General features: G+C 47.2%; 1 protein-coding gene across 7 annotated transcripts in view; it reads left to right on the top strand.

The window, feature by feature from the left end:
- Window positions 1-1,572: 1,572 nt before the first annotated feature.
- Window positions 1,573-27,407, top strand: part of Col6a3 (collagen type VI alpha 3 chain) — an 80,300-nt gene continuing 54,465 nt past the window's right edge. For 2 of the 7 annotated variants that reach the window (XM_037210090.1, XM_028880374.2), the window contains exons 1-4: window positions 1,573-1,818; window positions 18,491-18,606; window positions 20,102-20,719; window positions 26,113-26,715. In XM_037210090.1, coding sequence (XP_037065985.1) covers window positions 18,519-18,606; window positions 20,102-20,719; window positions 26,113-26,715 — 1,309 coding nt within the window. In that variant the 5' untranslated portion in view covers window positions 1,573-1,818; window positions 18,491-18,518. The remainder of the gene's footprint in view (window positions 1,819-18,490; window positions 18,607-20,101; window positions 20,720-26,112; window positions 26,716-27,407) is intronic. The other 5 variants (XM_037210092.1, XM_028880377.2, XM_037210091.1 and 2 more) reach the window with 4 other exon arrangements.

The following is a 27,407-nucleotide window of genomic DNA, read 5'->3' as shown; positions in this document are numbered from 1 at the left end:
GATGAGTAGAGATGTACTTTAACGTGCTTTGAAGGGCACAAAGCTCTGTAGAAACTCATGTTCTGACTGGAGAGCTTTCTTAAGAGTCTGGGCTGGAGAACCAGCCCCCTCCCACCACCCCCATCCCAGTGTGAGTTGGAGAAGGAGGCCAAGCCTCACAATCAGAATCATTATGTATAGAGCTCTCCCTCTCCTGCCCTCTGCGCTGGCATCGGAGCTCTGGTTAGCGGCAAGCCAAGGAGACGACGCTAATTGCTGGGTTTGATATTTGAAAGGAGAGATTATTAACAGAGCTCTTAGTTCAGAAACTTCAAGAAGAAATGGGAGGGTGTGGTGAGGGTGGAGGGGGGGAGGTGCATTTCCTGTTTTCCTTTCAGATGGTGGTGGGAAACCATGGATACCCACGGAGAAATTCCAAAACTCATTCTTTCTCCTGCCAGAGGCCAGGCCCAGAAGGTGATGGCTAGAAGTGGTCAATTTATTATTATTTTTAAAACTATTGAAGTGGGTTTAAATTTAAATTTAATGTATCTTTATTTTATATGTATGAGTATTTTGCCTGCATTTATGTCTGTGTACCGTGTGTGTGTGTGTGTGTGTGTGTGTGGTGCCCATAGAGTCAAGGGGGGGGTGTCAGATCCCCCGGAACTGGATGATTGTGAGCTGCCATGTGGGTGCTGGGAACTGAACTCTGCAAGAGTCTTCTGCACGAGCAGCCAGTGCTCTTAGCCACTGACCCATCTCTCCATCCCTTCCATGTTTTTCTTTCATTATTGTTATTATTATTACTTGAGACAGGGTCTTTTTGACTTGGAGCTTGCTGATTTTGATTTGCTGGTCCCTGAGCCCCAGGGACCGGCCTGTCTCTGCCTCCCCAGTGATGGGATGACAAGCAAGGGCCACTACACTGTCCCCACTTTTTTTCCTAATATGTGTTTTGGGGCCAGAACCCAGGTCCTTATACACAGGCATCACGCAGTTTACTGGCTCCAGTGGATTTAAATCTGAGGTTCATGACCCCTTTGGGGGTCGCATATCAGATACCCTGCATATCGGATACATACATATATATTCCTGACAGAAGCAAAATTACAGTTATGAAGCAGTAATGAAAATAATTGTATGGTTGGGGTCACCACAGAATGAGGAGCTGTATTAAAGGGTCGAAGCATGAGGTCGAAGCAAAGGTTGAGAGCCACTGGGCTCAGCTGTGTCCCCAGCCCTTTAGGTTCCCATCCTTACCACACTTTATTTTTATTTCAGCAACCAATGATTGAAAATTATAATTCCTCCTAGTTCATGGTCCATTTCTTTCTTTTTGAGTTAGAGTTTGCAGGAGTCCAGCTAAACGCTTGGAGGGCAAAGACGGCCCTCAGAGGTGACATCAGCTTACAGAGCAGGCCAGAAGCAACAGAGCCCAGGGTCTGGTTTTCATTTACAGTTTGGGTCTGTCCTACAGTGGGGAGGGGAGAAGAGGGGTCTGGAGGAAGGAAGGAGAAGGAGGAGGAGGAGAAGCAGGGGAGGAGGGAGAGGGAGGTGGGAGGGAGAGGAGGAGCAGGAGGAAGCCCTGACTGTACCCCTGGACCCTATCCAGTTTAGAGTTCAGTCTTTCAGCAAAGACTGCTCAGTTCTCCAGGCTCCAGCCTCCAGCTCGGATTGCAGGAGGAGACTGCGTCCTCCGGTCCTGGAGCCTCCTTTCCTAGGTGGGGAAGGGTTGCAGGAAGAGAAGGAGATTTAGTGAGAGAGAAAACTATGCATCCTGGTGAAGCGTGATTGAGTGTAGAAGTCCAGGGACACGCGTCTTCAGGTTTGCTCAGGGTAAGTGCGATTTTTTGCTTTTTGCTTTTTTTTTTTTTTTTTCCACTGTGGCATGAAGGAAATATTTCAACCAGATGCGAAAGTTAGCGGCTCTTACGGTCACCCTGCCAGTCGGTTTTCTGTACAAATTTTAGGTTTCTGGAAGAGTCCGCCTCTGTTTCTGTCCTTTGTGGTCACTGGGCTTCTTTAACCTGCTGAAGTTCACGAGTTACCCAGTGGTGTCTAAGCTTGCGGCTGCTGGGAGCATCCCCAGTGTTCCTGCTTGCGCCCCGTGCACCCCCCGCTGGGCTGCTCTCTGCCTGCTGGTTTGTGGAGAGTGACCCCTTCTTCCCCAGGCCAGCTGGAATGTGCTTTGTTTGCAGAGACATCCAATAGGAGCGGAGGGCAACCTGCGGAGTGGAGTCCTGGGATCTCTCTGGGTTCTCCAGGGCTCATGGGTTAGAGTAGACTCCTAAGTGGTTCTGCTGTGGGGAGGTGATCAGGAAAACTACTGTCTTCTGAGTTTGGAGAGACACTGGTGCTCAGGCTCAGGGCTGGGCAGGAGCTTCTCGGCCATGGCCATTGGGGCTCCATCTTTTCGGGAATCTGAAGCCACGGTTGCAGGAGCTGTCCTTTGGGGGTGCTTAAGGGAACTTCAGGCCTAACGGAGGGGGAATGTGGTGCCAGTGCAGCTCTCCCGGTGGATAAGGCCAGACTCAGGGCTGGGCTGACCTAGGTTGTCCAGATGGGAGGCCTGTGCCAAGTTGGGAGGCCCAAGGGCTATTCCCTGGCCATGAGGATGCTGGGTGGGGCTCTAATCCTCTCTCACTGAGGATAGAAAGTGTTCATGGACAGTTGCCAGCCTGTTTGGGGGACCTATTTCAAGCTGCTATAGGATCAGTGCAAGGGTGGGGTCATCGGGGAAGGGTTCATTGGGATACTGGACAGTAGCTGAAGGAAATGAGTTTTATAAAAGGCAAAGTTGGTGGTTGATCTGGACCTCCGGAAGAAGCTGTTCTGAACATGAGAGGGCACCCTATACCCCAGAGGAGGCCATTTCTCTCCCTCCCCATAGCTGATCCAGATGAAAGCCCCAGGGTCTGAGAGCTTGAGGGTGCTCATGGCATCTGAAGACAGTTCCCGACTTCTCAGGGGGACACAGTTCTGAATACTGCAAGAAGCTGAAATTTGGAAAAGCCTTTAAAATAAAAATTATATTGCTCTTAACAAAACAATGTAGAACCAGCTAGTTGCTGTAGCTGCCATTACTGAGGCATTATACTTCTTTCCTGGGTGATTTTGGGCTGGAAGCTTCCAGTGTGGCCATTCCCCAGCTTCATAGGTGAGGAGGGAGGGGCTCTTAGATGCCGAACCGCTTGCCAGGGCCCACCTGAGAGGCTGGGCTTCCAACATCATCCTTTCCCGTTGCTGGAACCATGAGACTGAAGGGGCCCCCAGCAGTAGGGGATCCTAGATGCATTTGTACCTCCATGTGGCATAGGCTGACAGATTTATCCCCTCAGAGGAGACAGTCCCCTGTTACATTCTACTCAAAGCAGTGGGACAGTTGGCTTTGTCTTCATAAGGACACACAACTCCTGGAGAAAGAAGCGAGGCCCACCTCGAGGAGGAGGGCATGGTGCTGTGACTGGGATTCCAGTGTGGGACTGTCTTCCATCCAGGCCACCTCGAGGGCATGGAGGACTCGCAGTGATAGCCTGGATTTTGCTCCATTCTGGTGTGGACTTCTGTGGAGGGGGAGGGAATGGGGCTGTAGAATTTCTTTTGGAGAAATTTAAGATTGAGAATAGTGGTCCCACGTCTGGGTGTCTTTGATCAGGAGAAAACTTCACGTTACTACAAGGGGAATTCTCTTTTCTTCACTCACAGCAGTGAAAGCCATTCAACAGACACTGGGTGGGGAAGAGGAACAGGATGGGTGGCACAGAGTGCCTCTCCTGGATTTTTCCAGTCTGGGAATCAGAGGGCGTGGCCACAGGACCTTCCTAGGGGGTGGCTGAGGTATCCTTGGCCTAAGAGTGTATCTTACATTGGAGGTGTATACCACACCCCATTCTGGTGGAGACCCTCAAGCCCGGGACCTTAATGATGTATCTGAGACAAGATAATCATGGTCCTGAGCAAGGACTGCCTGTGTCTTCTGCACTTGGAATTATCCTGCAGTGACACTCTAAGTGTGTTCTGTGAGTTCACACAGTACAATATAATCTATCCCTGACCATCAAGTGGGAGAAATTCCTCTATTCAACCAGCTCCTGGGGCTGTGAACTCTGACCTTGATTTTGGAGTGGAACCTACAGACCCCAATGCTTAAGGACTCAGCATCTTCCTGTGACCACCTTCCTCCTTGGGAGTGGGTAGAGGCGTTTACCACCCAGAGCTCGCTTGCTTCCTTGCCCTTCCCAGACATGTGGTGACTTGGGGAAAGCGTGGCTCCAGTACAGCAGCTGTCTGTGTCCCCGTCTGCTTTTTATGTGAAATTCCACATTTAGGACTTAAAATTCATTAGCGAGTGGCCAGTTCTGTTACATGGGAGAAGTTCTTGAAAGCATGCTAACTATGTTAGGGGGAAAAAAAGTGAAATAACTGTCCCTTCTTTGTGGAAGAAGCTGTAAATTGGGTGTCTTTGGGGGAAGGATGACAGGTGATGTGCAGAGCTAAATGAAACACTGTGTACCAAGGAGGCTTTTCTGCGCTGACCTCCAGGTAGGAACTGCTCACGGTGTCCTGGCTGAGGCAGGCAGGCAGTAAAAACACACAACTGCTATATAAATAGTTGATGACTTGAGGTGTGACCTGACATTTAAAAACCCTGTTTGTGGCTCAGCTTAGAAAACCAAAAACACAAAATGCTTCATACTTTGAGATTTATTTTTACTATTTCTAACTATGTGTATCGTGTGCCGGTGTGTGGGTATGGACTTGAGGGCAGGTGCCCACGGTGGCAAGAGGTGCTGGAGCCCTCTGGAGCTGGGCTTGCTGGCAGCTGTGAGCCACCCGACATGGATGCCGGGAACTGATCTCAGGTCCTCGGCAAGAGCAGAGAGTGCTCTTAACACCGAGCCGGCTCCCCAGGCCTGCGGCAGGGTCTAAAACATGTTGTTAAAGTAGATGAGGATGTTTCTCTCTGTTCCCCCACTTCTCGATAAAGCTCCTTTGTGCTCACTGGGGTTTTAAAACCCCAAGAGATAATGCTCAATAAAAATCCATTGCCATGTAAATCAAGGCAATGAGTGTCTTATTCTCAGGGAGTACCTGCCAGGTCCTGATTTTTAAAGAGATGCTCTTTAGGAATTAATTACGTTAGCTTTCAAAATTGTAATTCTTAATGCATCCCAGTCTCACATGTCTGTTTTGGGAAGGAAAGTCTGAGTAAGCCCATAGGGCATTCTGGGGGTGCGTTCTTGTTTCTTTTCACTAGAGGGCGGTGTATCCCTGAGTGTCAGGAAAATGGAAGTTCCCAGTGCTTCCAGGGTGGGGTTTCAGGGCCTGTGGGGAGCCAGCCAATTCACACCCCAGCTGTGGGTGGCAGTTAGGATTGGCCTACAGCTGCTCCAGTACACTCTCTGTGATGGGCATACACTTAAAATTCCATTTTTCTTCCCCGCTTGTGTATGAGTATACTGGAATGAAATTTATGCTTCCAAACAACACATTCTCTGCTCTTAAGTGATTCCATTTCAAGAGCGTCGAACAATTGGTAAACTTTAAAGGAAACACATTTCCTGAGCCTAAATTACAAAAGCTTCCATGGAGAGCACGGAGACTGAAGCATGCTTGTACATACACTGTGTAATCTCTTATTTGAACACTCTTATTAAAGTCCGCTGAGCTGGGAGCTCTTCAAGTGTGCATAACCTGCCCTTTGCTGTCCTCCCCAGACATATTTGAAAGAAATTCACACAAACATCTCATTCTAAATACTTTTTGACTAAAATACAGTGGTGGCTTTCTGACTTATCATTATTTATCCAAGGGGACCCGAGACACTAAATTCTGTCTCAGAGCCCCTTGACCTTCTGTTAGTTGACCACAGCATGTTCTCAGACTTGCCAGTCAGGTTCAATGTACTCCAGGTTGCTAAGCTTCAAGAGAGGGGAGGGGACAAGCAAGAAGACCTAGACTCTGCTCTTCTGGTTGGCAAACTCATGACTTGAGTTTGGCTCTTGAGATCCTAGAAAGAACATTGTCTTGGTGAATGCTTTCTTCACATCCTTTGGGGACGTGGGACATGTTACTCAGAGAGGCCAATGGCTGGTGTGTGGCCACAGTGTTTGGAGCAGTAATAATGCCAGCCCTGCCAAATGCTCTGTACCTGCCTGATGGATTCCACCAAGCATTCACCCAGGACCCAGGCATGGGTAGGGTGGATAAGCCTTAAGAAGTACCATGGGAAGAAAGGCATTTCTGTATTTCCCAGGTGTTCTTTGGAGTTGATGATGTGGCAGAGGAGTCGGCATTGCTTAAAAAAAAATCCTGGAGGGTCTGGCATGTGGCTCAGTGGGGAGAGTGTTTGGTTCCCAGCACCACACAATCCAGAAATGGTGATGCATGTCTATAGCACCAGCATTTGGAAGACAGAGGAAGGAGCATCAGAAATTCAAGGCTAGCTAGGCTGGGCTGTATATGTGAAACTTTCTAAAAAAAAAAAATCTGGACATTTGAAAAAGGAGAGGAATGAGACAGATACAAGCCGGCTTGCCAAGCCTGCATCCCGAGGCACAGTGTTCACCTGCAGGGTCTGCATCCCGAGGCACGGTGTTCACCTGCAGGGTCTGCATCCCGAGGCACGGTGTTCACCTGCAGGGTCTGGCCATGCATAGCCCTGCATCGTCCTCTCTCCTCCTCAGCTTTAACAATCTTGAAATACGGAGAAGTGTTTGTGAGGTGGGAGTGGCCAGGGAAAGCCTCACCGGGGGCCAGCTCTGTAGAATCCCCCAGTGTGCACTGTTCTCTCGATTTCCACAGCCCCAGCACTTTGGGAATTGGCCGCTGGAAGGAAGAACTCACGGGTCAGTTTCATTTCAGAACGGACCAGCAGCTGGCCATGACTAAGGTCTCAGGGGAAACTGTTCCAGAAAACTAGCTTTTCACTTCTGCAATCTTCCCGAGTTGAGTCAGCAGCCAGCACTGGCATCTAGAATCAGCTCAACTTAAACCCATCTAGGGCATTGTAGGGGATGTGGGATGTCAGGGACCTGCCAGGATGCAGTGGATGCAGATGCAACACAGTGGTCCAGGGATCCCTGCTAGTTCACACCGTTTGCCCTGTTTTACTCCTAAAAAGTAACCGTGGGGGAGGTTACTGGTAGAAACAATAAGGAGGCAAACTGATACAAGATCTCTGTCTACTTCAAGGTGAATTCTTTCCTCACACTTGAAAGTAAGCAAAAACTTACCTTTCCTTAGGCCGTGAGAGTGCTGCGGCCACTTGCTTTCATAAATCCGCTGTGGCACACATGGTTTCGAGTGAGGCTTGGTGGAACCCAAATCCCTCGCCAGCAAAGGAAGAAATGGGATGAATGTGGGAAGCTCGGAGAGCGAGATCCAACTGTGGCCTGTGTCGTGGGTTGGAAAGGAGTGGCGGCCGCTTGTATAATTGCTTGTGAAGCATTTTGTAGCAGGTTTTCTCCCTGACTGTCAAAGCCCAATGCAGTCTCTGCCTGATGGTTATAATTAGCCGGATAAATGGGCACAGCGTCTCATCTGGCTACCACACAGTTCAGATCTCAGAGTGCCTTTTATGTTTCATGGTGGCCTCTAGCATGGCAGATTGAGAACTCTCTGCTTCATGGTTATTTTCTTGGATTCTAGGAATAGATTTTTAAAGCCCCTTTCTAAATATCTGGACAGTTAATCTGGAGTTTGCTCCCATCCCCTCTTTTGGAGACAGAGACTCATGTAGCTTAGGATGGCCCCAACTCACCATGTATCTAGCTGGCCTTGAACTCCTGAAATTCGTGCCTCCACCTCCTAAGTGCTGCTTCCAGATAAGGAAAAGAGCTAATGTGTGTGTGTGTGTGTGTGTGTGTGTGTGTGTGTGTGTGTGTGTCCTCCACACCCTCTCTTTCTCTATCACCTCTTTTATAGAACCCTATGATGGCTGCTGAACACCTGGGCACTTCCCTATTTGGTCCCACCAGGAGGAGCTGGCGCTCTCTAGTACTGGCATGTGACAAGAAGGGTGCTTGCTCATGCATGATCACATATGACCACAAATGTTGAAGGAATTTGCAGTCACAGGAAAGATGCCAACTCAAATTGTTACAGTTGAGCATTGTCATAGAACAGAAATGTAAGGCCATAGTTGTTGAATCAATGGAAAAAAACTCAATTTCTGATGCATTCCTTTGGAGTGTGTGTGTGTGTGTTCCAGATGATTTGCTTCTAAAGATTTCTGCAAGATTGTGCCAAACAGTGATAGAGAAAAGCCTACCCTCTTCTCTTAGGTCTCCCCATGGGATCTCTGCGACAAGAAAGTAGGGAAGGGTAAGGGAAAAGGGCAGAACCAGGCACTTTGATTCTTAAAGATTTCTGCGTGCAGTGGCCCATGGAGGCCAGAAGAGGGCACCACATCTCCTGGAGCTAGAGTTTCAAGCTGTTGTGAGCTGCCTGATGTGGGTGCTGGGAACAGAACTTGGGTCCTCTGTAAGAACAGTCCTAACTGCTGAGCCATCTCTCCAGCTCCTGCTTTGATTCTTAAAAGTCAAGACAGTAGGGTGGTAAAGGTAAGAGTAAGCGAACACCCCACTGTAACGTAATTTGAGGTTTTATTCCGCAGCGTGTGGGGGTGCACAGCCAGGTTCTTGTTGTGGCTTTTGGCGATGGCTGTGGCCCCAGTTTAAGCAGGACAGTGAGGTGTTAATGGAAGCCTCAGAACTCTATAGGAGAGCTGCCCGGGTTTATAAAGCGGTGCCTGGAGACAAATCAAATGCAAGACTTCAAAATGGGAGCTCTGGATGCATTTAAGTCTTTGTTTCAAAATGATTTCCGTGTGTGTGTGTGTGTGTGTGTGTGTGTGTGTGTGTGTGTGTGTGTATGTGTGTGTGTGTGTGTCTTTCTTAAAAAAGATTTCCAGACATGGAAAATGAGAATGCTTTGGGGGAAGCTTAATGAAAACTAATTTCACAGGATTGCACAATGGCCTGGGAAAGCCTGTGCAATACAATTATGACTTGGAGTTGAAGACAAAGTAGGGCAACCTTGACAATAAACGGAGTCCCCAGAAACTTCAAGTGGGCAGCAACCACGTGGGAAAAAGACCCCTCAACTCTGTGAAAAGGAGACAGTGAAATACAAGACTTAGACATGCTCACCCGAAAGCTGAGGACACAGTGAATAATGCACTCAGGCTTCTGAATCTGTTGCCTTGAGGGCACAGAGTCCCCGACAAAGGACAGCCCACCCCGCCCAGCTGGAGGGTCCCAGACAGCCAAGTCTGACTTTTATATTTTCATATCAGGAAGAACAGAGCTAGACATTCACCAACACCAAGGATGCCCGTTCTTCCCCCACCAAGACTCGGGGAGTTTCCTGGCGGTCCCTGCCAAAGCCTGCCTACCCTGTATTACTTCCTGAGCTTCATCTCTTCCTTGGAGCCGTGGACTTCAGTCTGGATGCTGGCCCTATCTTTTTTTTTTAATCTATGTGGCTTTTGCAAAGCATCTCTCCTCACCTGGTTTTAGTTTCTCAGCTATGACACGGTAGGGGTGGGAAGCAGCTGGAAGAAGGCGAGAAATCCTGCCTCTGAGAGAGAAGCCCCGTGACTATTTCTTCAGTCCACTTCTCTCTCCTCCCAGAGAGTGATGGAAGAAGAGGAGAGTGGTGGGAGAAGAAGGGGGATAGCTACCTCTGTTCCCCTTCATTAAGACGGGCAATCCAGGTCATTCTCTGGGGCGGTGATATTTGACATCTTTAGATTAGTGAAATGGAGACGAAAGCTGCTTTGCCTACAAGCACTTCCCCTGCCGTCATCCCGAGGAGGCAGTCCTATGATGTAGAGGTTCTGACCCCACTGTTGAATATTTATTAATTTTTACTGCTAACTCTACTGTGTGGCTCATTACATCCCCGAGTCTTGCTTTCCTTGCAGCAAACCATGGAGATAATTTCTTTTCAATTTCATACCCAAGGATCCAGCGGCTTAGCTGGTCACCAGTAGAAGCTCAGTGACACATGAACCCAGAGCATTATTAGCTCCTGCCCTGTTTCTCAGAGGTGAAGGGGTTCCCCATCCTTACTTCTTCCTCAACACCCGGATGGACTTTGTCACTCTGTGAGCCATTGGCACCTTGGGAGCTGCTCTTTCAAGATGAATGCTGAGAAAATGAACATCTTGGCTCAGGTCATTCATATAATGTGAGTGCCATTTCCTTAGAGAAACTCAATGAGCTGGTGGCTTCAGAAGTCATTACAGAATCGTAGCATCAGCACTCAGATTTTAGGGAGCACTGAAGGGTAGGGACTCATTTAGGGCCTGCTCTAGGGTGACTCACTCTGTGACTAACACATGGCCGAATTAGTATATTCAAAGGAGTCCCCTGTGTGAGGGGCAGGGATGGTTAACAAACTGTTAGCAAAACTAATCCACATGACTCACCCACACTGAGCTCTCTGTCCATGTGGTTTGCAGAGACATCACAGCTCTTCCTGTCCTTAACTTAGACTCAACAGTGGTCAGACAGCCCTCGCCTCAGACCCCACCTTCCCCACCCCCATGGATCCCATAGCCGACCGCCTCGTAGCAAGATGCTAGTATGTTCTTGTATCCTAATTCTCCTGCAGGATGCCACTTGAAGGATGGGGCAATGGTTCAACTAGTGAAGTCCTGGCTGCGCAAGCCGGAGGACTGAGTTTTATTCAAGACTCACATAAAAGTCCAGGTGTGGCTCTACACACCTGTCATTCTGGCCCTGGGAGGCAGAGGCAGGATTCCTGGAGGCTTGCTAGCTAGTAAGTCTAGCCCAATTGGTAAACTCTAAGTTCATTGGGAGATCTTGCCTCAAATCACGAGGCAGAAAACAGTTAGGGAAAACATATAACATTGATGTCTGTCCTCCTTATGCATGCATGTGTACATGCACACACACACTCACATACACACACACACACACACTCATGCAATATTATTTAAACTCATATATGTCCTGTGTTAATTATTTAAAATAATTGAACTGGATTGCTAGAATATCTGCATGCAACAATTTTTGATTGGAGTTGTGATGCCTAAAACCTTGATGGAACGTGGTGGCAAGTAGTGGCATAGTTGAATTTAGAGTCACAAAAGAATGGGCCTGTTCCTGGGGCACAGTGCTTTCAGAGATGCAGTTTTGTGCACAGTTGTGAGAGAGCTGTAGCTTTTCAAATAAGTTAATCTAATGTTAAAATACTGCTCCAGACTAGTTAGAAAGCCACTAGTGACTCTGGAAGAACAAACTGTATGTAGGATGCAGATTCTCCATCAAATATGTGATTACCAACTCCAGTAGAATGAGGAATAGCATGTGTACAGTGTTCTTCTGTGTTGTCCTTGAGTGCAAGTCATCAGTTAATTTAGCATGGAGAGAGAGAGAGAGAGAGAGAGAGAGAGAGAGAGAGAGAGAGAGAGAGAGAGAGAGAGAGAGAGAAGGAGGAGAGAGAGGGAAGGAGGAAAGAGAGAGGAGTGGAGAGAGGGAAGGAGGAGAGAGAGGGGGGGGGAAGGAGGAGAGAGAGAGATAGATTGTGTTTTCTTTAGCCTTTTTTTAATGAAGAAAATTCTAGAATGGTCCAGAAGGGTAGAAAGGTCTAGGAAGTTTCTAGAGTGAAACCTAAGTTTGTCAGTGTTCTATAGAGTGAAGGGGCAGAGCTGGGCCAGTGACTTGGTGAGAGCGAGACCAGCCAGTCAGCAGAGGGTTCCCCATTGGCTGTGGGTTGTTCTCTGAGCCCCACTGCTGGCACTGAGGTTTCCCTAAGACACGGGCACACCGTGGGCCACAGCACTGACCGCCGCAGACTGCTTTTCAGATTTGTGCATTTCTGTGTCAATCAGGCAATGAAAGTGGGACGGGACATTTGGGGTGTTGCCACCATCTGACTTCATTGCAGAAAGAACTGTGTGGACAGCTTCCCAGACGCCATTATAGAACCACGTGCTCTTCCCACTGCTGACATGCTATCAAGAGGAAGTTGGATTGGACGGGTGGTTTTATGGCAGCAGAGCTCAGTTCCTGAAAGTCTCAGAGCCTGAGGCACAGGGCAGGTTTTGAGTCACAGGTGGTGATCCTCACTGTTTCTAAGAGTCTGGCTACATTAGATACCTCATGTGAGGGATTCATACACTTGTTTCATCTTGTTGTTATTGTTACCATTTTTTGTATGTTACTGGCTCTTAGTAGCATGCCCCCAAGGTTCATCACATTGTAGCATATGACAGTTATATCCTTTAAGGCCTACTAGTATGCTATTGCATGGAAATACACATTTTCATTCATCTGTCTATTAAAATTACTTGGATATTATGAGTAAGGCTGCAGTGGGTGTGGCTATGCAAATATCTCACTTGGCTTTAGATTTTTGTATTTGTATACCTGTGCATAGATTGCTGGATCATATGGCCATTCTATTTCTAATCTTTGAGGACCCTCCACTTTTTTTTTATTAGCTTCACTGCTTCTCATCCCTGCTTATAGTGCACAGGAGCCACAGTTCCTGTGTGTCTGTCCTGCCTCTGTGTTTGGGTAGCAGCCACTGTGATGGGCATGATAGCTTATTGTGGATTTAGTTTAGATTCCCCCAATTTTAGTAACATTGAACATATTTTCACATGATTCTTAGTCATGTGTATCTCCTTTGGAGAAATCCCTTTTCATGCCCTTCACTCATTTAAACAAGTGATTTTTCATTGCTGTGTACCTTCTTAAGTACTGTGGATAACCCTTAATCAGAGATAGGGTTGTTGATATTTCTTTTAACTCTGTGAGTTCTGCTTTCATTACATTGATTTTTGTTCTATTTGTTAGAAAGAAATTAACTTTTCCCATTTTTCTTTTTTTCCTTGCTATTTGGCTGAGGATGACTTTGAATTTTTGATCCCCTTTTCTCCATCACCTGTGTGCTGTGACTACAAGGGTGTGACCACACCTGGTATATGGGGTGTCCTGGATCAAACCCAGGGCTTTGGGGAGAGTGGCCCAGCACTCTATCAACAGAGCTGCAGCCCTGGCCCCTGGACAGAGTCTTTATGTTTGATGTAGTTCAATTTGTCAAGTCTCTTTGTCTGATTGACTTTTGGTGTCTTACACAAGAAACTCACACAAACACAAGGTCATAAAGCTCCTCCCTGTTCTCTTCTGGGAGGTTTTATAATCTCAGCTCTTACAGTTAGGTCTTAAAAATAAAAAAACTACATTTATTTTATTTATTGTCTGAGAATTTCATACAAAGTATTTAGATCATATTCTTTACTTTCCCCAGGATCTCACCCAACTTCATGTCCTTTTTCTCTCTTACACATTTTTGACAGTTTCTCACATTTATTTGTTTATTTGTGTGCCATAGCACAGGCATGAGGGTCAGAGGACAACTTGCAAGAAATGGATCTCTTTTTCCCTCATGTGGGTCCCAGGCATCTAATGCAGGTCATCAGGGTTGGTGGCAATTGTCTTCACCTGCTGAGCCATCTTGCTGGCCTGAAAAGCGTTATCTACCTGTGTGTCTATCATCTGTCTATCTGTCTGTCTGTCTGTCTGTGTATATGTGTAGGTCAGAAGACTCCTCAAAAGGGTTGGTTCTTTACTTCCACCATCCCAGTTCCAGGGACCATATTTGGGTGGTCAGGCTTGGTGGCATGAGCTTCTACTGACTGGCCCATCTCCCCAGCTCTACAGCTAGGTCTCTCACTCATTTTGAGTTTGATTTTGCACGTGGTGTGAGGCCAGGGTCCAGCTTCAGTCCTCTGATCATGGACACCCAGCTTTCCCAGCATGCCATCTGCATATAGAAATGGCCTTCCATTTTCCTTTCCAATCTGAGTGCCTTTAGCTTCCTTTTCTTGCCTAATTGATCTGACTGGACCTTTTAGTTTCTCTTAAAAAGAAGTGAGAGAGAAGACCCAGTCACTATTCAGAAAAGCTCTCTGTTTTCAACCATACCTTTTTGTTGTTTGGGGACGGGATCCAGGATCACCCATATGTTAGGCAAGTGCTCTATCACTGAGCTCTGCACCCAAGCAGGTGGTTTTTTAAAGTTTTTTTTTCTATTGAGTATGATGCTTGCTGAAGATTTCTGGATGTGGCTTTAATTGTGTAGTGATTTCCTTCGAGTCCCAGTTTGTTGAATGGTTTACTTATCTATATCATGACAATGTGCTAAAGTTTGTCAAATGAATTCTCTGTATTAAATGAGATGAGCATATGATTTCTCCTATCATCTGTCTGTCTGCCTGCCTGTCTATCTACCAACCTCTCTCTCTCCATCCATCTACCTATGTATGTATGTATGTATGTATCTCTCTCTCTCTCTCTATAATCTATCTTCATCTATGTATGTATGTATGTATCTATATATCTATCATCTATCTCTATTATCATCTATCTATCATTTATCTTTATCTATCTATCTATCATCTATCTTCATGTATGTATGTATGTATCTATATATCTATCATCTATCTCTAGTATCATCTATCTATCTATCTATCTATCATTTATCTTTATCTATCTATCTATCTATCTATCTATCTATCTATCTATCTATCATCTATCTTCATCTATGTATGTATGTATGTATCTATATATATATGTCACACACCATACTTGCATTCCAGGAACACATCTCACTTGGTAATGGTGTGTCCTCGTTTTAAGCTGCTTTTGAGTTTGGTTTTCTAGAATTTGGCTGAGCATGTTTGCATCAGTATTTATCAGGAATATTGTCTGTAATTTTCTTTTCTGGTGGTATCTTTTCATATTCCTGTTTCCAGATAATCATGGGCACATGAAACAAGTCTGGAAGTGTTGCCTCTTCCTTGGTGTTTTGAGGGGGGTTTGGTCAGAACTTGGGTTAATTCTTTCAATGGTTGATGGGATTTCCCTCTGCAGCCACCCATTCCTGAGTCTTATTTTCAGGAGGGTTTGGCAGCTGACTCAAATTCCATAGTAGCTATGTCAGCTCAGAGGTTGTTTGTTCTCTCTCTCTCTCTCTCTCTCTCTCTCTCTCTCTCTCTCTCTCTTTCTCTGTCTTTCTTTCTTTCATAGTTTTCTATACAATCTTGATAGGCTGTGCATTTCTGGAAACAGGTGATTATTCCAGATTATCCAACTTCCAGCATGCTGCTGCCCTCACACTTTGCAGGCCTCATGGAGTGTAGCAGAATTCTAATTGGTCTTAATAATAAAAACTTGGAGTCAGATAGAGGGGTAAATGCTGAAAAATCAGAGAGACAAAGGAACAAGCCACAGCCACTTCTTACCTCGCCAACTCCTCAGCCTGAAAGGGGCAGAGCTCCTGTCTCTGCCTCCTTACCTTATCACTTTCTTTCTCCACCCAGCCATATCACTTCCTGTTTCCTTCTCCCAAGTGCTGGGATTACAGGCCACCACTCCCTGGCCTCTATGGTTAACTAGTGGCTAGCTCTGCCCTCTGATCTCCAGGAAAGCTTTATTTGTTAGAGTACAAACAAAATATCACCATAATGGAGTCTTGTTTTAACCACAAAATGGTGAAGGCTGTTGTGCAAACCACACCACACACACATCTTGTTCTCCATTCTCCTGGTCCTCCACAGGCAGGCTCAAACCATACCCAACACAGAGGATATAGAAGCAATTTACAAGTATTTGGACTTTTAACATAATATGATAAAAAACCCCACATTTGAAAATCTGTTATGCACTTAAAAACCAGAGGGATAGAAGATGGGAGGGGAGGTCCTGAATTATTGTCCACACTGATGAAGATGGCTTCGGCTAGAGTTTTATTCACAGAAAGAGCCTCTTTGGACATTTAAACACCCTAATAGTGAAACCTAAATTATGAAGTCAGCCCAATATCCCTAGATTAAATGATTTTCAGTTTCTTAAACCAGATAGACTTTCCCCTTTAACCACAGACTATTCTAGATGATTCCCAGTATCAGATACTATGTTCTCAAACTCAGTACAGAAGAAAAATAAGTGAGAATATGAACTAATACTGATCTGTTTGACTCTGGTCCCTTCCCTGGGCCTCTATGAAGTACCCTTGCTCACCTGGGCCTTCCAGCCTTCCCACTTGCTCACTGGGAGATGCTGAGTCCCACCACCAAAGACCATGGGTCCTTAATGACAGGAATCACTGCCTCAGGTCATGGGGAAGAGAGGCGAGGTAAGGGGACACCAGCCTGGACAGAAACACCCAGGCAGCTCTGTACAGGAGTCTTGAGGAAGACTCCAGCCCCAAGCTGATTCATTATTGGAGGCAGGAGGATGAGGAGGCTGGTGTGAAGCCTGAGCAGGGAGAGAAGGTGTTGGCAGGCCTGATGACATGGGCTATTGAACATTCTGAACCTGAACTTGTCTGCCTGGAAGTCACATTTGCAGCCGCCAGCTGGTGCATGATGGGAAACCAGGTAATGAGCATCCTGCCCTCAGCTCCAGCTTCATTGCCATGCAAATTGAATTTCTTTGGGTTTGTTCCATGATGATGAGATTGGAGGCTGGCACACAGCAGGGAAAGTTGGCCAGCAAGGGAGGAAAAGGCCGAGTTGGAAACAGGCCTCGCTGCCTTTGGCTGGGCAGAGCCTATTCCTGTCAGAAGGTGAGCATCCCTCTACCTGTCACCCACTGTGCACACGGACCCTTCACTCCTCAGCCTCTTCCATCAGTCTGTTTTCTCAGGAGCACGCTCTCTTCAAGTCGCTGCCTGCCTCAGTTTGGAAGAAGGGTTAGCCATGTAGTTCCTGACTGTGGCTGATGTATGCAGTCATTGGAGTAAGAGAGTCTTGCTCGCCGGGTGGTGGTGGCGCACGCCTTTAATCCCAGCACTCGGGAGGCAGAGGCAGGTGGATCTCTATGAGTTCGAGGCCAGCCTGGGCTACCAAGTGAGTTCCAGGAAAGGTGCAAAGCTACACAGAGAAACCCTGTCTCGGAAAAAAAAAAAAAAAAAAAAAAAAAGAGAGAGAGAGAGTCTTGCTCACAGGGTTAGCTGATACTACTTTCCAGAAGAGGGTGCCCACTTAACTCATTACTTAGCAATTGGAGTGAAAAGAGAATGTTCCAGATTGTGGTGAGATTACTTTGAAGGTCCATAAAGAAAATAGAACTGTATTTTCCACACGGTGTTAGGGAACGGCCAGCAAGAGATGGGGGGTTTTAATGAGGGTTACACGTTCCATTCCCAGAAGCCTCTCTTCTTGGTGCAGAGGCTTGCAGCAGAGAGAGAGAACATCGTGGTAGAGAGAGCACCATGGTGGAGAGGAAACCGTGGTGGAGAGGAAACCGTGGTGGAGAGGGTGCTGTGACGCTGATCTTCCGCTTTCCTCAGTTTGGACTCAGAAAGGGATAACCTTTTGTTTTTCTTTTAACTTGTCTTGATCTCTTTTTCAATACAGGCCAAAGGCTCAGGCCCATCCAGGCGGCTGCTTGTGCATCACCATTGTAAACTGTGGATTTCTCTTTTCCTTGTCTTTACTTCCCTCCTTCCGGCGTCTGCTGAGATGTACAGCTTGCTTGCTCTGCTGTTTTACCCTTAAACTCTAATAAAATTGTCCTCAAGCTTAAAAAAATGTCCAAGTAGGAAGTAAGAAGGCCCGAGGTCCTGGGGCTGGAGTGATGGCCCCGTGGCTAAGAGTACTGGGTGCTCTCGCAGAGGACTCAGGGTCCATTCCTAGTACTCACATGGTAGCTCGAAACTATCTGTAAATTCAGTTCCAGGGGCTCTGACACTCTCTTCTGATCTCCAGGGGATCCATGTACAAGGTGCCCATGTGCACACTCAGACAGGCACACACACACACACACACACACACACACACACACACACACACACACTAAGAGCTCCATCTACCCACCTCTGGTTTGCCATTCTCTCCTTCTTGATACCCAACTTGTTTGTAGAGCTGAGGACTGAACCAGGGACTTCACCCATGATAGATAAATGCTTTATCGCCAAGCTGTATCTCCAGCTCTCTTTGCACTCTTCATTTTGACAAAAGGGTCTCGGTGACTGCTTAGGTTGGCCTTGAACTCATTCTGTAGCTCAGAGTGTTCGTGTGTGCTTGTGTGTGTGTGTGCGTGCGTGCATGTGTGTGTGTGTGTGTGTGTGTGTGTGTGTGTGTGCGCGCGCGCGTGCGCGTGTAGTATGCAGTCATGCATCACTTCACCATGGGGACCCATTCTGAGAAGTGTACTGCGTGGCTCCGTTCTTGTAGGGAATCAGAGTGCCTCATAAGACAACTGTGACATTTAGGTAACAAGCCTTGAGGGACCACTGCTGTCTCTAGGGGTTTTGCCAACTGGAGGTCATGATGATGTGTCTGTTTGTGTCTCCTTGTCGGTCTGCCTGCCTGCTTTTTATCATTTGCTGCTGGTTCAAAGACTGAATAACGCACGAAGCCTATTCAGAAGTCTAAAATGACACAAAAAGCAATGGGTTTTGGAAAATTTTGCAGGATGAGAGAAAACACTGATCATTCTTTTCACCCTGTCCTTTCTTCTAGGTTCACACTTGGTGCTTAGACATCCAAGATGAGGAAACACCGGTATCTGCCCCTTGTGGCCGTCGTTAGCCTCCTCCTCTCAGGCATTGTCGTGACTCACGCCCAACAGCAAGCAGGTAAGGTTTACATTTCCTAACAAACAAACAAACAAACAACAACAACAATAAACTAGCGTTGGTTGCCTGATTCTAGATCTTAGCCACCCAGAGCTGGACGTGGGGCCTGGGAATGTTGAGAGTCAGAGCAGCGCATGTCACAGGGTGTGGACAGACTTTGCAGGCCTTTCAGACACTGTGTCCAGGGCAAGGTGACTTTTTTGGGGGCTAAAACCTGAGTTTCAAATCCTGAGTTGCTTGGGAGCAGAATTATCTTCACACTGGGTCTTAGCAGAGTCTCCACCCCATGATCACCATCTGGGGAACTTTCCCACATCCCTGGCACTGGTTTGCCAGAAGAAGACAATTACTGTGATAAAAATTATTTTCTTAAAAGAAGAAATAAAACAAAACCCAACCTTGCCTGTTTCTGTCTCTAGACACAGAATGATGGGTTATACATGGAACTGTTGTATCTTTAAAAATGATGTTTCCATAAACAACTTTAAACAGTAAATCCTAATGCCCCTTTGAAGAATTTACTTTCAAGATTTTAGGGCAGCAAGATAAGCTTCCAGTGTTGGAACAGGAAGCCCTTGATGGGGTCTCCCTGGCATTGCCCAGAGATACTGGGCCTTCGACAGGGCTGTCTACAAGGCTGGGTTCCTTAGATGGGGGGGAAGGTAGCCTACCCCAGTGGGAGAGCAGCAAGGCTTAGGGCCTCTCAGAGAAACATGAGGGAAGTAGATTCTCAGAGGCAGCCTGAGCACAGCTTCTGAAGGCTCCCCCCAGGGCCACCAATGGCTTGGTCCCAGGGTTCCTATAAATGTGGGGAAACTGAGCATCCTTGACCAAGCACGTTACTACTCAGAATATAGGCAGGCTGCTCTGCTCTGGAAATATGTAGTAACTGGTGAGAAAGCTCCTCTTCTTTATGTTCAAAAATCCAAGAAAAACAAGACTTCTCCCTCTAAATAGCCATGACTTTCTCCACTTACAGAACTACTTGTCACATTACATTTCTTGCAAGTTTTGGGAAGCCCTGGGGGTTGGAGTGAGTTCTAATGAAACACCAGTGGGCTCCTTATATCCCTGTTGGGGCCACTCTCTACCCCACACCAAACAGTGAGTTCCTAAGGATGGTTGTTTGTCAGTGACACGTGATCCCTTTGGTCCGGTCAGGTGGACATGGGGAGGGGGTCAGATTGTCGTAAACAGTCATGCCTCAGCTCAAAGGCACCCGGAGGTGTTTCTGCTATTCTGGAATATTCTGCTGGCCCATGACTTGGGGCTACTCAGTATGGGACTTGGACTATTGCTGGGTATAGCAGCGGCTTGTCCTCTTTCTTGGCTCTGCTCTGCAGGTAAGTGAGTTTATTTACCTGCCTTCGTTGCAAGCCAGGTGTGACCTACTTGGTAGTAGCAGAGAGATCTGCTTAACTTATTTAGGAAGAGGTGCATTGATGGGAGGTCATTGTATCGGTAGAAAAACCTGAACCACTGTCTTTTTTTAAAGATGTCAAAAACGGTGTGGCTGCTGACATAGTGTTTCTAGTGGATTCCTCTTGGAGTGCTGGGAAGGACCGTTTCCTGCTCGTTCAAGAGTTTCTGTCTGATGTTGTAGAGTCTTTAGCTGTGGGAGACAATGATTTCCAGTTTGCTCTGGTCCGGCTCAACGCAAATCCACATACCGAGTTCCTGTTAAATACGTACCACACTAAGCAAGAAGTCCTTTCTCATATTTTGAACATGTCTTACATTGAGGGAAGCAATCAGACTGGAAAAGGATTAGAATACATAATTCACAGCCACCTCACCAAGGCCTCTGGAAGCCGGGCCGCTGATGGAGTCCCTCAGGTTATCATAGTGTTGACTGACGGACAATCAGAGGATGGCTTTGCTCTGCCCTCAGCGGAGCTTAAGTCTGCGGACGTTAGCGTGTTTGCAGTTGGAGTTGAGGATGCAGATGAAAGAGCCCTGAGAGAAATAGCAAGCGAACCGCTCAGTATGCATGTCTTCAACCTAGAGAACGTTACCTCACTTCACGGTGTAGTAGGGAACTTAGTGTCCTGTATACACTCCTCCGTGAACTCAGAAAGGGCTGGGGACGCGGGAAGCCTTAAAGACATCACAGGTAACGTCTTCTCGGCCAGGCTGCTCCCTGCCCTGCTGCTCTGTGCCTATGAGCTTAGCAAACACTGGCTGAAAGCAACGTAGTGCCTAAGAGACGCTGGGGGCTTAGGGAAGAGATGTTCTCAAGCTTAAAAGCAAAGGCATGACTGTGTTCTTCAGTCTCCTTCAGACCCAGCCTCTGCCTGTACCAAGAAGTTTCTGAGACAGCTGACATTTAAAACCCACATTCTGACAGGACTCCAGAGTTACTTTACCTTCCTTAAGTAGAAAGCCTCCCTCGGATGAGCAGGCGCCCACCTAGGAGCAGAGAGCACCAGGATGCACTGGTCTGAGGGAGGAGAGGGGGGTCAGTGTTGGTGTCTGGCAAACAGTGGACCACTCTTCTCTCCCATTCAGTGATACTAAGGTGTGACACAATCAGAGGGCAGGGAGTCTTAGCTGTGATGTGGCCCAAGGTTGTTTGGAAGAAACTGAGTCCTAGAGGGTGGGTGACAAGCTTGGGAAGGAGCCAGTGCAGAGCTGTGACATCCCTGCCCAGGGTCTGCACCGTTGTGTCTTTGGTGCCCTGTGACTGTAACCAGGGGGCTCTTCAGATTGTAATGCCCTACTCACGGTCACCGTAGGAGTATGTGACAGCAGGTCATTGTCACGCTATGTGTTAACATTATACAGATGGGCAGACTCAGTACCCAGAAAGTCCTTAAACCAATGAAGCTCATTGGCCCTCCCTCCATTGATAAGTGCCCAAAAGACTGAGAGGGGAGGGATGTGACAAGAGCAGAAACTGTCCTGCTCAGCAGCAATCTTGCCTAGTGGCCACGATTAGCTTCTTCAGACCCATGATGCGAGAGACATGCGTCTCCTCCTCAAGAGAAAAGGTCTGCATCCCTGGGATTCTGGGGTGGGTAGGAGAGAAACTGAGCAGTTCAGGTGGTGTGGGCACGGGTCATTTCTAGAATGCCGATGGCGGAGGAGAGCAGCACCAGGTACGGGAGCCTGGGCTTGGTGCTGTTTGGAACAAGGGGTGCAGAGGCATGATGAGGGTTCCCACAGTGCGCAGGAAATGACTGCTGACTTAGAGCAGTGCTCACTGAAAATCAGACCTTGCCTGCCAAGGGACAGCTCCACCAGGGTGGCCCTCTAGCTTTCTTCAGACTCCTCAGGTACTTTCAGAATCAAAGGATTGGGAGTTTTGAAAGAGGGAGTTATAAGGAGAGGAAATACTGAGTAGAAGCTACCAGGGCCCTGCCACCTGTAACACCCTCCCATGGAGTCCCGGCAAGGTGGGGAAGCCGAGGAAAAGCTAAAATGAATGGGGAGGATTCTGAGAATGAAAGCCTGAGGGGCAGGACTTGAGTGTGTATCAGGGAGACAGCACAGTGTGTAGCCAGAGGGCTTTGGGGATTGGGGGACAGGCGGGGTTGCCAATGAGGCTGGAAGGGTGGCCTATGCATTCATCTAAATCATACGATCACTAAAGAGAGGACCTCTGGGCATGAGGAGGCTGAGGAGCTGAGAGGTTGGTGTTCATCAGGGTCATCTATACAGACTCCTAAGGTCATCTAAAAGTCTCCTTAGATAGCTCTGAGTATGCAGTGTGGCTGCAGGTCGATCACCACGTGCCTGAAGCCACAGAGAGGGGCTAATGGATGGTGGCTGGTTCCTGACTAGAGAAGATCATGCAGCCAGGACTCAGGAGATATGTACAGCCCAGAGGAAGTGGGAGAGGAAGCAAAGCTTGTGGGCAGCTTTTCTCCTCCATTAAGAGGATGGCCGAGGCGGAGGCTGGAGGTAAGGCAGCTGGAGAAGTCAGTCTCTTGCTGATCACGATGCTGAGGAATGGGATGAAGAGGCAGTAGTGAATTTGAGGTGTGTATCAAGCACTCTAAGGGGCGGGTGGGGAGCCGGACAGAACAGAAGGCAGACCCTTCAGTATTGTTATCAGAACAAAGAGCCACTATACGAAAATAATACCAGGCCGGGTTTCATCACAGGGATTTAGAAGGCGGCAGGCAAAGAGGGAGCTGGTAGGTGTCAGCAGAAAGAAACGTATTGCTGGAGACAGGCGAGGCTTGGGTACATAAATGCTATGGGCCTGATATATCCTAAGGAGTTTCAGAATGCTGTTCATCCCATGGCTTCCCCATGGTCCTCCATGATCTCAGCTTTGGTAGGACTGGGTTACCAAGGTCTACCAAATGACAGGGAGGAGACAGCTTGGCCCATTTATTCAGACTAGTGGGGTCCCCTGCTTCCAGTGAGGGGGGGGGCTCTCCTCTGGCAGTGTGCCATCCTGCCAGGTTATAGGACATGAAGGTAGGTTCTAGAGATCACCCTGGGTCACATTCCTGTTTTGGAGGGAAGGATGAGGGGGAACCCAGGGTAGCTGTCTGTGTCCGCTGAGATTCTCTGACTCACCCCTTTTGGAATATGGGTGTAGTAATACACTCATTTAAAAATGTGATTAGTAGAGAATGGCACGTTTCCAAAGTTAACTTGGCAAACTAATAAGCAGGAATAGGTGATGCAGCCATTATGTACGGATAAAACCCGAAATGACCACTGCTGGAGCAAAGAGTCTACCAACTGCCTATTTCTGCTCAGCTAAAACCTTTGTTTTTATGCCAAGAGAACATCTCTGTCTTCTATGTCTAAGCCACTGGCAGCACCAGGGTGGAGAATGAGTCTGTCACCTCTTCTGATTAACTGCACTCGGCACTTCCTTCATACCATGTCTCACTGCGTGTGCCATAGCAAGGCTAAAATAAGATAAAACTAGTAGCCCTAATCCCAATCGTGAGCCCTGAATAAAGTTTAGGAAGAGACACATCAGCGGTTTGACTAAGGTTGCTGCAGGGACTGTTTCCCTGTAGACCGTTCTTGATTCTAAAGCAAGAGCCTACCCACGGGAAGCGTTAAGGATTGCCATCCTGAATGGACCTTGCTCTTCTTGCTAGTCTTGGTTGTGTTTTAAGAAGTCCCCATGTCACCCTTTGAAAATGGACGCAACTGAGATATGAGACCTTTGTTCTAAAATACAAGCTGAGGGTGATTCTGAGGAGTTCAGCATACATTTTCTTCAAACGTTGTGTTTTGTACAGAAAATAGGTGCGTGATGTTTCCCGGGCACTCAGGCAGGTAGGGCTTAGGGCTCTTCCTTGGGCATCCCAAACACTTTCCATAGAAGGTGCCGCAGAGAGTGTGACACATGAGACGCGAAGCAGAAAGCCAGGCGACTTCCAGTCTGATGTCTCTCGGACTTGGTGTTGGCCATTGTGCGCCTTGTTGCACACAAGACCCAGGGGCTCCTGGGTCGCTGTGAGGCTTCGGCTCTTGCGGCTAACAAAGCATGCTCTGTGTGTTCCATTATTGTGTGTGTGTAAGATGATCATGGATTTTTACTCAGTGATGACAAATTATCCACCATTTTATGACCTACTGCCGATGGCGTTCAGCTTGCTTTCCCACCCAGAGAGCTCTTTTGGGGTATTTACACCACTAGGAATTGCTACCAAAGAGTATGGGATAGTGGAAGCAAGGAAGACAGAATCATGCCCTGTGGTGACTAGAGGGCTTTTTAGTGTCCATCTTGATCATAACTAACTCTCTTTTAAAATGTCTAGATAGGATGACTAAGAGCCAGGTCCTTCTGTGTCTCTTGAGGTCACTGGCTTAGACTGGGAAATGTGGAGGCGTTTTATGGTGTCCTCCACGCAATGGTGAGAGTCATTTTTTATGGCCTGTGTAACTCACATTCTCTGGCTCTGCATCCTCCCGATATCCCTCAGGAATCTTGTGTTGGGGCTGAAGACTGGGGACTAATTGGAGTTCAAACCAAGAGACCATCTGCTGCTGCTGCCGTATGACGGTTACTAACACCGAAGACCTCGGTCACTGTAGCAAGGCAACTGTCCTCTTGTTCCTTGTGGGGAGGGCAGTGGTAGCAACCTTCCAAATTCTACGTCCCCCTGGATTAAACCGCTCTCAGGATTAAACCCTGAATGTGTAGGGAAGGACTGTTAAGTATGTGGGAAGGGAGAGTGCACTGAAGCCTGGCATCCCCCTGCTTCAGCTCTCATGAGAACACTGCCTGAGAGAAAAACTCACTGGTTTTGTGAAATGAGCTTTGAGGGCCTTTCCCCAGTGAGAACATAAACAGATTTTCTGGCACAAGAAAAACTAAATTTAAACATAAAACACCCACTGGCACTCAAAAATCCAAATGGATGGTCTTTTCTTATATTACAGTTTAATAATTATGCTCCAGAGCCCCCAGAGTATAAATATTCATACTCGTGCAGAGACCCTTCTTGGCCCCAGGACACCCTTAAGCATTAAAGCATTTTCTGGGGAACAGTTTGATTTACGTGCTTGAGTTAAACCTTTGGACTTCCCTGCCCTGGATTGTAGACACACTCATTGCTCCCCTTTCCCCGAGTCTCTGTGTAACCCCCATTTTCGGGAACAGACCGGAAGGCTCAAGTTCCCGTCACTCGGAAAGAGAGGTCTTTGGCAGCCATTTTTATGTCCTTCAGTGATGGCAGCACTGATTTTGGCTTAGCCATCCTGGGTCCTGCGAGGTAATCCGCTAGGGTGTCATAAAATGAGGCTGGATAATTACGTCATGACTGGTTTCATGTCACTCTGCTTAACATTGTTCTTCATTATTTGACTGAATATAGAGGCAATGCACAACCAACATTCCGACCCCAGCCCCGTGTTTGGATTCCACACAGCCATGCTCGTGAGAGATGAACAGAGGATCTATCGCACACCAAGGGATCTTTTTTAAAACTGTGTCTGAGTTTTGGGTCCCAGACGTGTGTAGAGTCATCCACTTTGATTTTCAAGAAACAAATGAACGCTAGTTATTCAGGAATTAAATAAGCTTTCTGGAACTATCGGTCACTGGGCCACAAACCTGGGCTTTTGCTTCCTAAGCTGTGAATTTGCATTGAAATTTATTTTGATGAGAAATGAGCATAAATTCGAAATAACCTTTGGATTTGTGACAACTTGATCATCTCTCATGCAGTGTGGTTTCTTATAATCAGATGCAATTATATTTCCCTCTAAATTTAGAAGAAAAAAAGCCAGAATATTGATTTCTCCCTTGGAGTATGACGTTTAACCGTGAAGGTATCATGGATGAAAATCTGTTATGAATGCCCCTCTTTCAACCACGGTTGTAAATAGTTGCCTCTTATCCACTCAGAATGCAGAACTAAAAGAGACTCCACACTCCTTCACCGACATTGTGTTTTGTTTGTCTGTGTTTCGTGTTTCTTAATGGTTTCCAAGGAAACACGTCAGAAAGCCGAGATGATGCATGTGGTCACTTGTTCTAATGCTTTCACTTTTTTTTTTTTTTTTTTGCATTTCTTTCTTTTAAAGCACAAGACTCAGCCGACATTGTTTTCCTTATTGACGGCTCAGACAACACCGGAAGTGCCCATTTCGCTGTCATTCGAGACTTCCTTGTAAATGTCCTTGAGAGACTCTCGGTTGGAAATCAGCAGATCCGAGTGGGGGTGGTCCAGTATAGCGATGAGCCCAGAACCATGTTCTCCTTGGATGCTTACCCCTCCAAGGCTATGGTTCTGGAAGCTGTGAAAAGGCTCAGCTTTGCTGGGGGGGAGTTGGCCAATATAGGCCTGGCCCTTGACTTTGTGGTAGAGAATCACTTCACCCGGACAGGTGGCAGCCGTGTGGAGGAAGGGGTCCCCCAGGTGCTGGTCCTCATAAGTGCCGGGCCTTCTAGTGATGAGATTCGGGATGGGGTGGTAGCTCTGAAGCAGGCTAGCGTGTTCTCATTTGGCCTTGGAGCCCAGGCTGCCTCCAGGGCAGAGCTTCAACACATAGCTACCGATGACAGCTTGGTGTTTACTGTCCCGGAATTCCGTAGCTTTGGGGACCTCCAGGAGCAATTACTGCCGTACCTTGTTGGTGTGGCCCAAAGGCACATTGTCTTGCAACCGCCAACCATTGTCACACAAGGTATGTATGCCTTTTTTTTTTGCCATCTTTACAGGAATGGGGGTGTGTTGTGTGTTGATTGTCTTAAAAGGAAGGTGGGCACTGGAGTGATTCACCTTGGGAGAACCCGTAAGTACTCACAGCCAGTCAGTCATTCTGGGATGTGCTGAATTCTGTGTGGGCTGTGTGTGGTCACTGCATTGTTCAGATAAATCTAAAGATGGATGAATGAATGGAACACTCTCTTAGAACGTGGGTTGTAAGCAAAATGTGCTCTCTAGGCTAATGTGACAAACCTGCTGCTTTGAGCTATTAGACATCATTAGACATCTATTATCCAGTCATTTGGACAAGGGCTTGAGGGATTCACCCCAGTTCTGAGAAAGCTACTCCAGGGTAAAGGTACTGTCCATGTTTTAGAAGTACACTCATAAACAGTGTCTTCCCAAAAGCAGCAAAGGGGATTGGTGTCTGCTTCTGTCTCAGTGTGGTGGACACAAAGAGGGACATTTCTGAAGGTAAGGCCCAGCTGAGCACCTACTGCATGGAGTATTTATTCATAGATCATTCTGGACCTGTGCTTCCAAGTTTGGGAGGAGCTGTGTTGAGTGGCAGGTTTATCATCTATGCTCAAATGGAAGGCCTTCATCAGCACAGCCAACTGGAGTCATTTAAAGAACACAAGCCAATCAGCGTCATAGGAGAGATACACG

This window comes from Peromyscus leucopus, chromosome 13 (genome assembly GCF_004664715.2).
Source record: "Peromyscus leucopus breed LL Stock chromosome 13, UCI_PerLeu_2.1, whole genome shotgun sequence".
NCBI lineage: Eukaryota > Metazoa > Chordata > Mammalia > Rodentia > Cricetidae > Peromyscus > Peromyscus leucopus.
The sequence above is the reverse complement of the archived record's forward strand: the minus strand, read 5'-3'. Positions and strand labels throughout refer to the sequence as shown.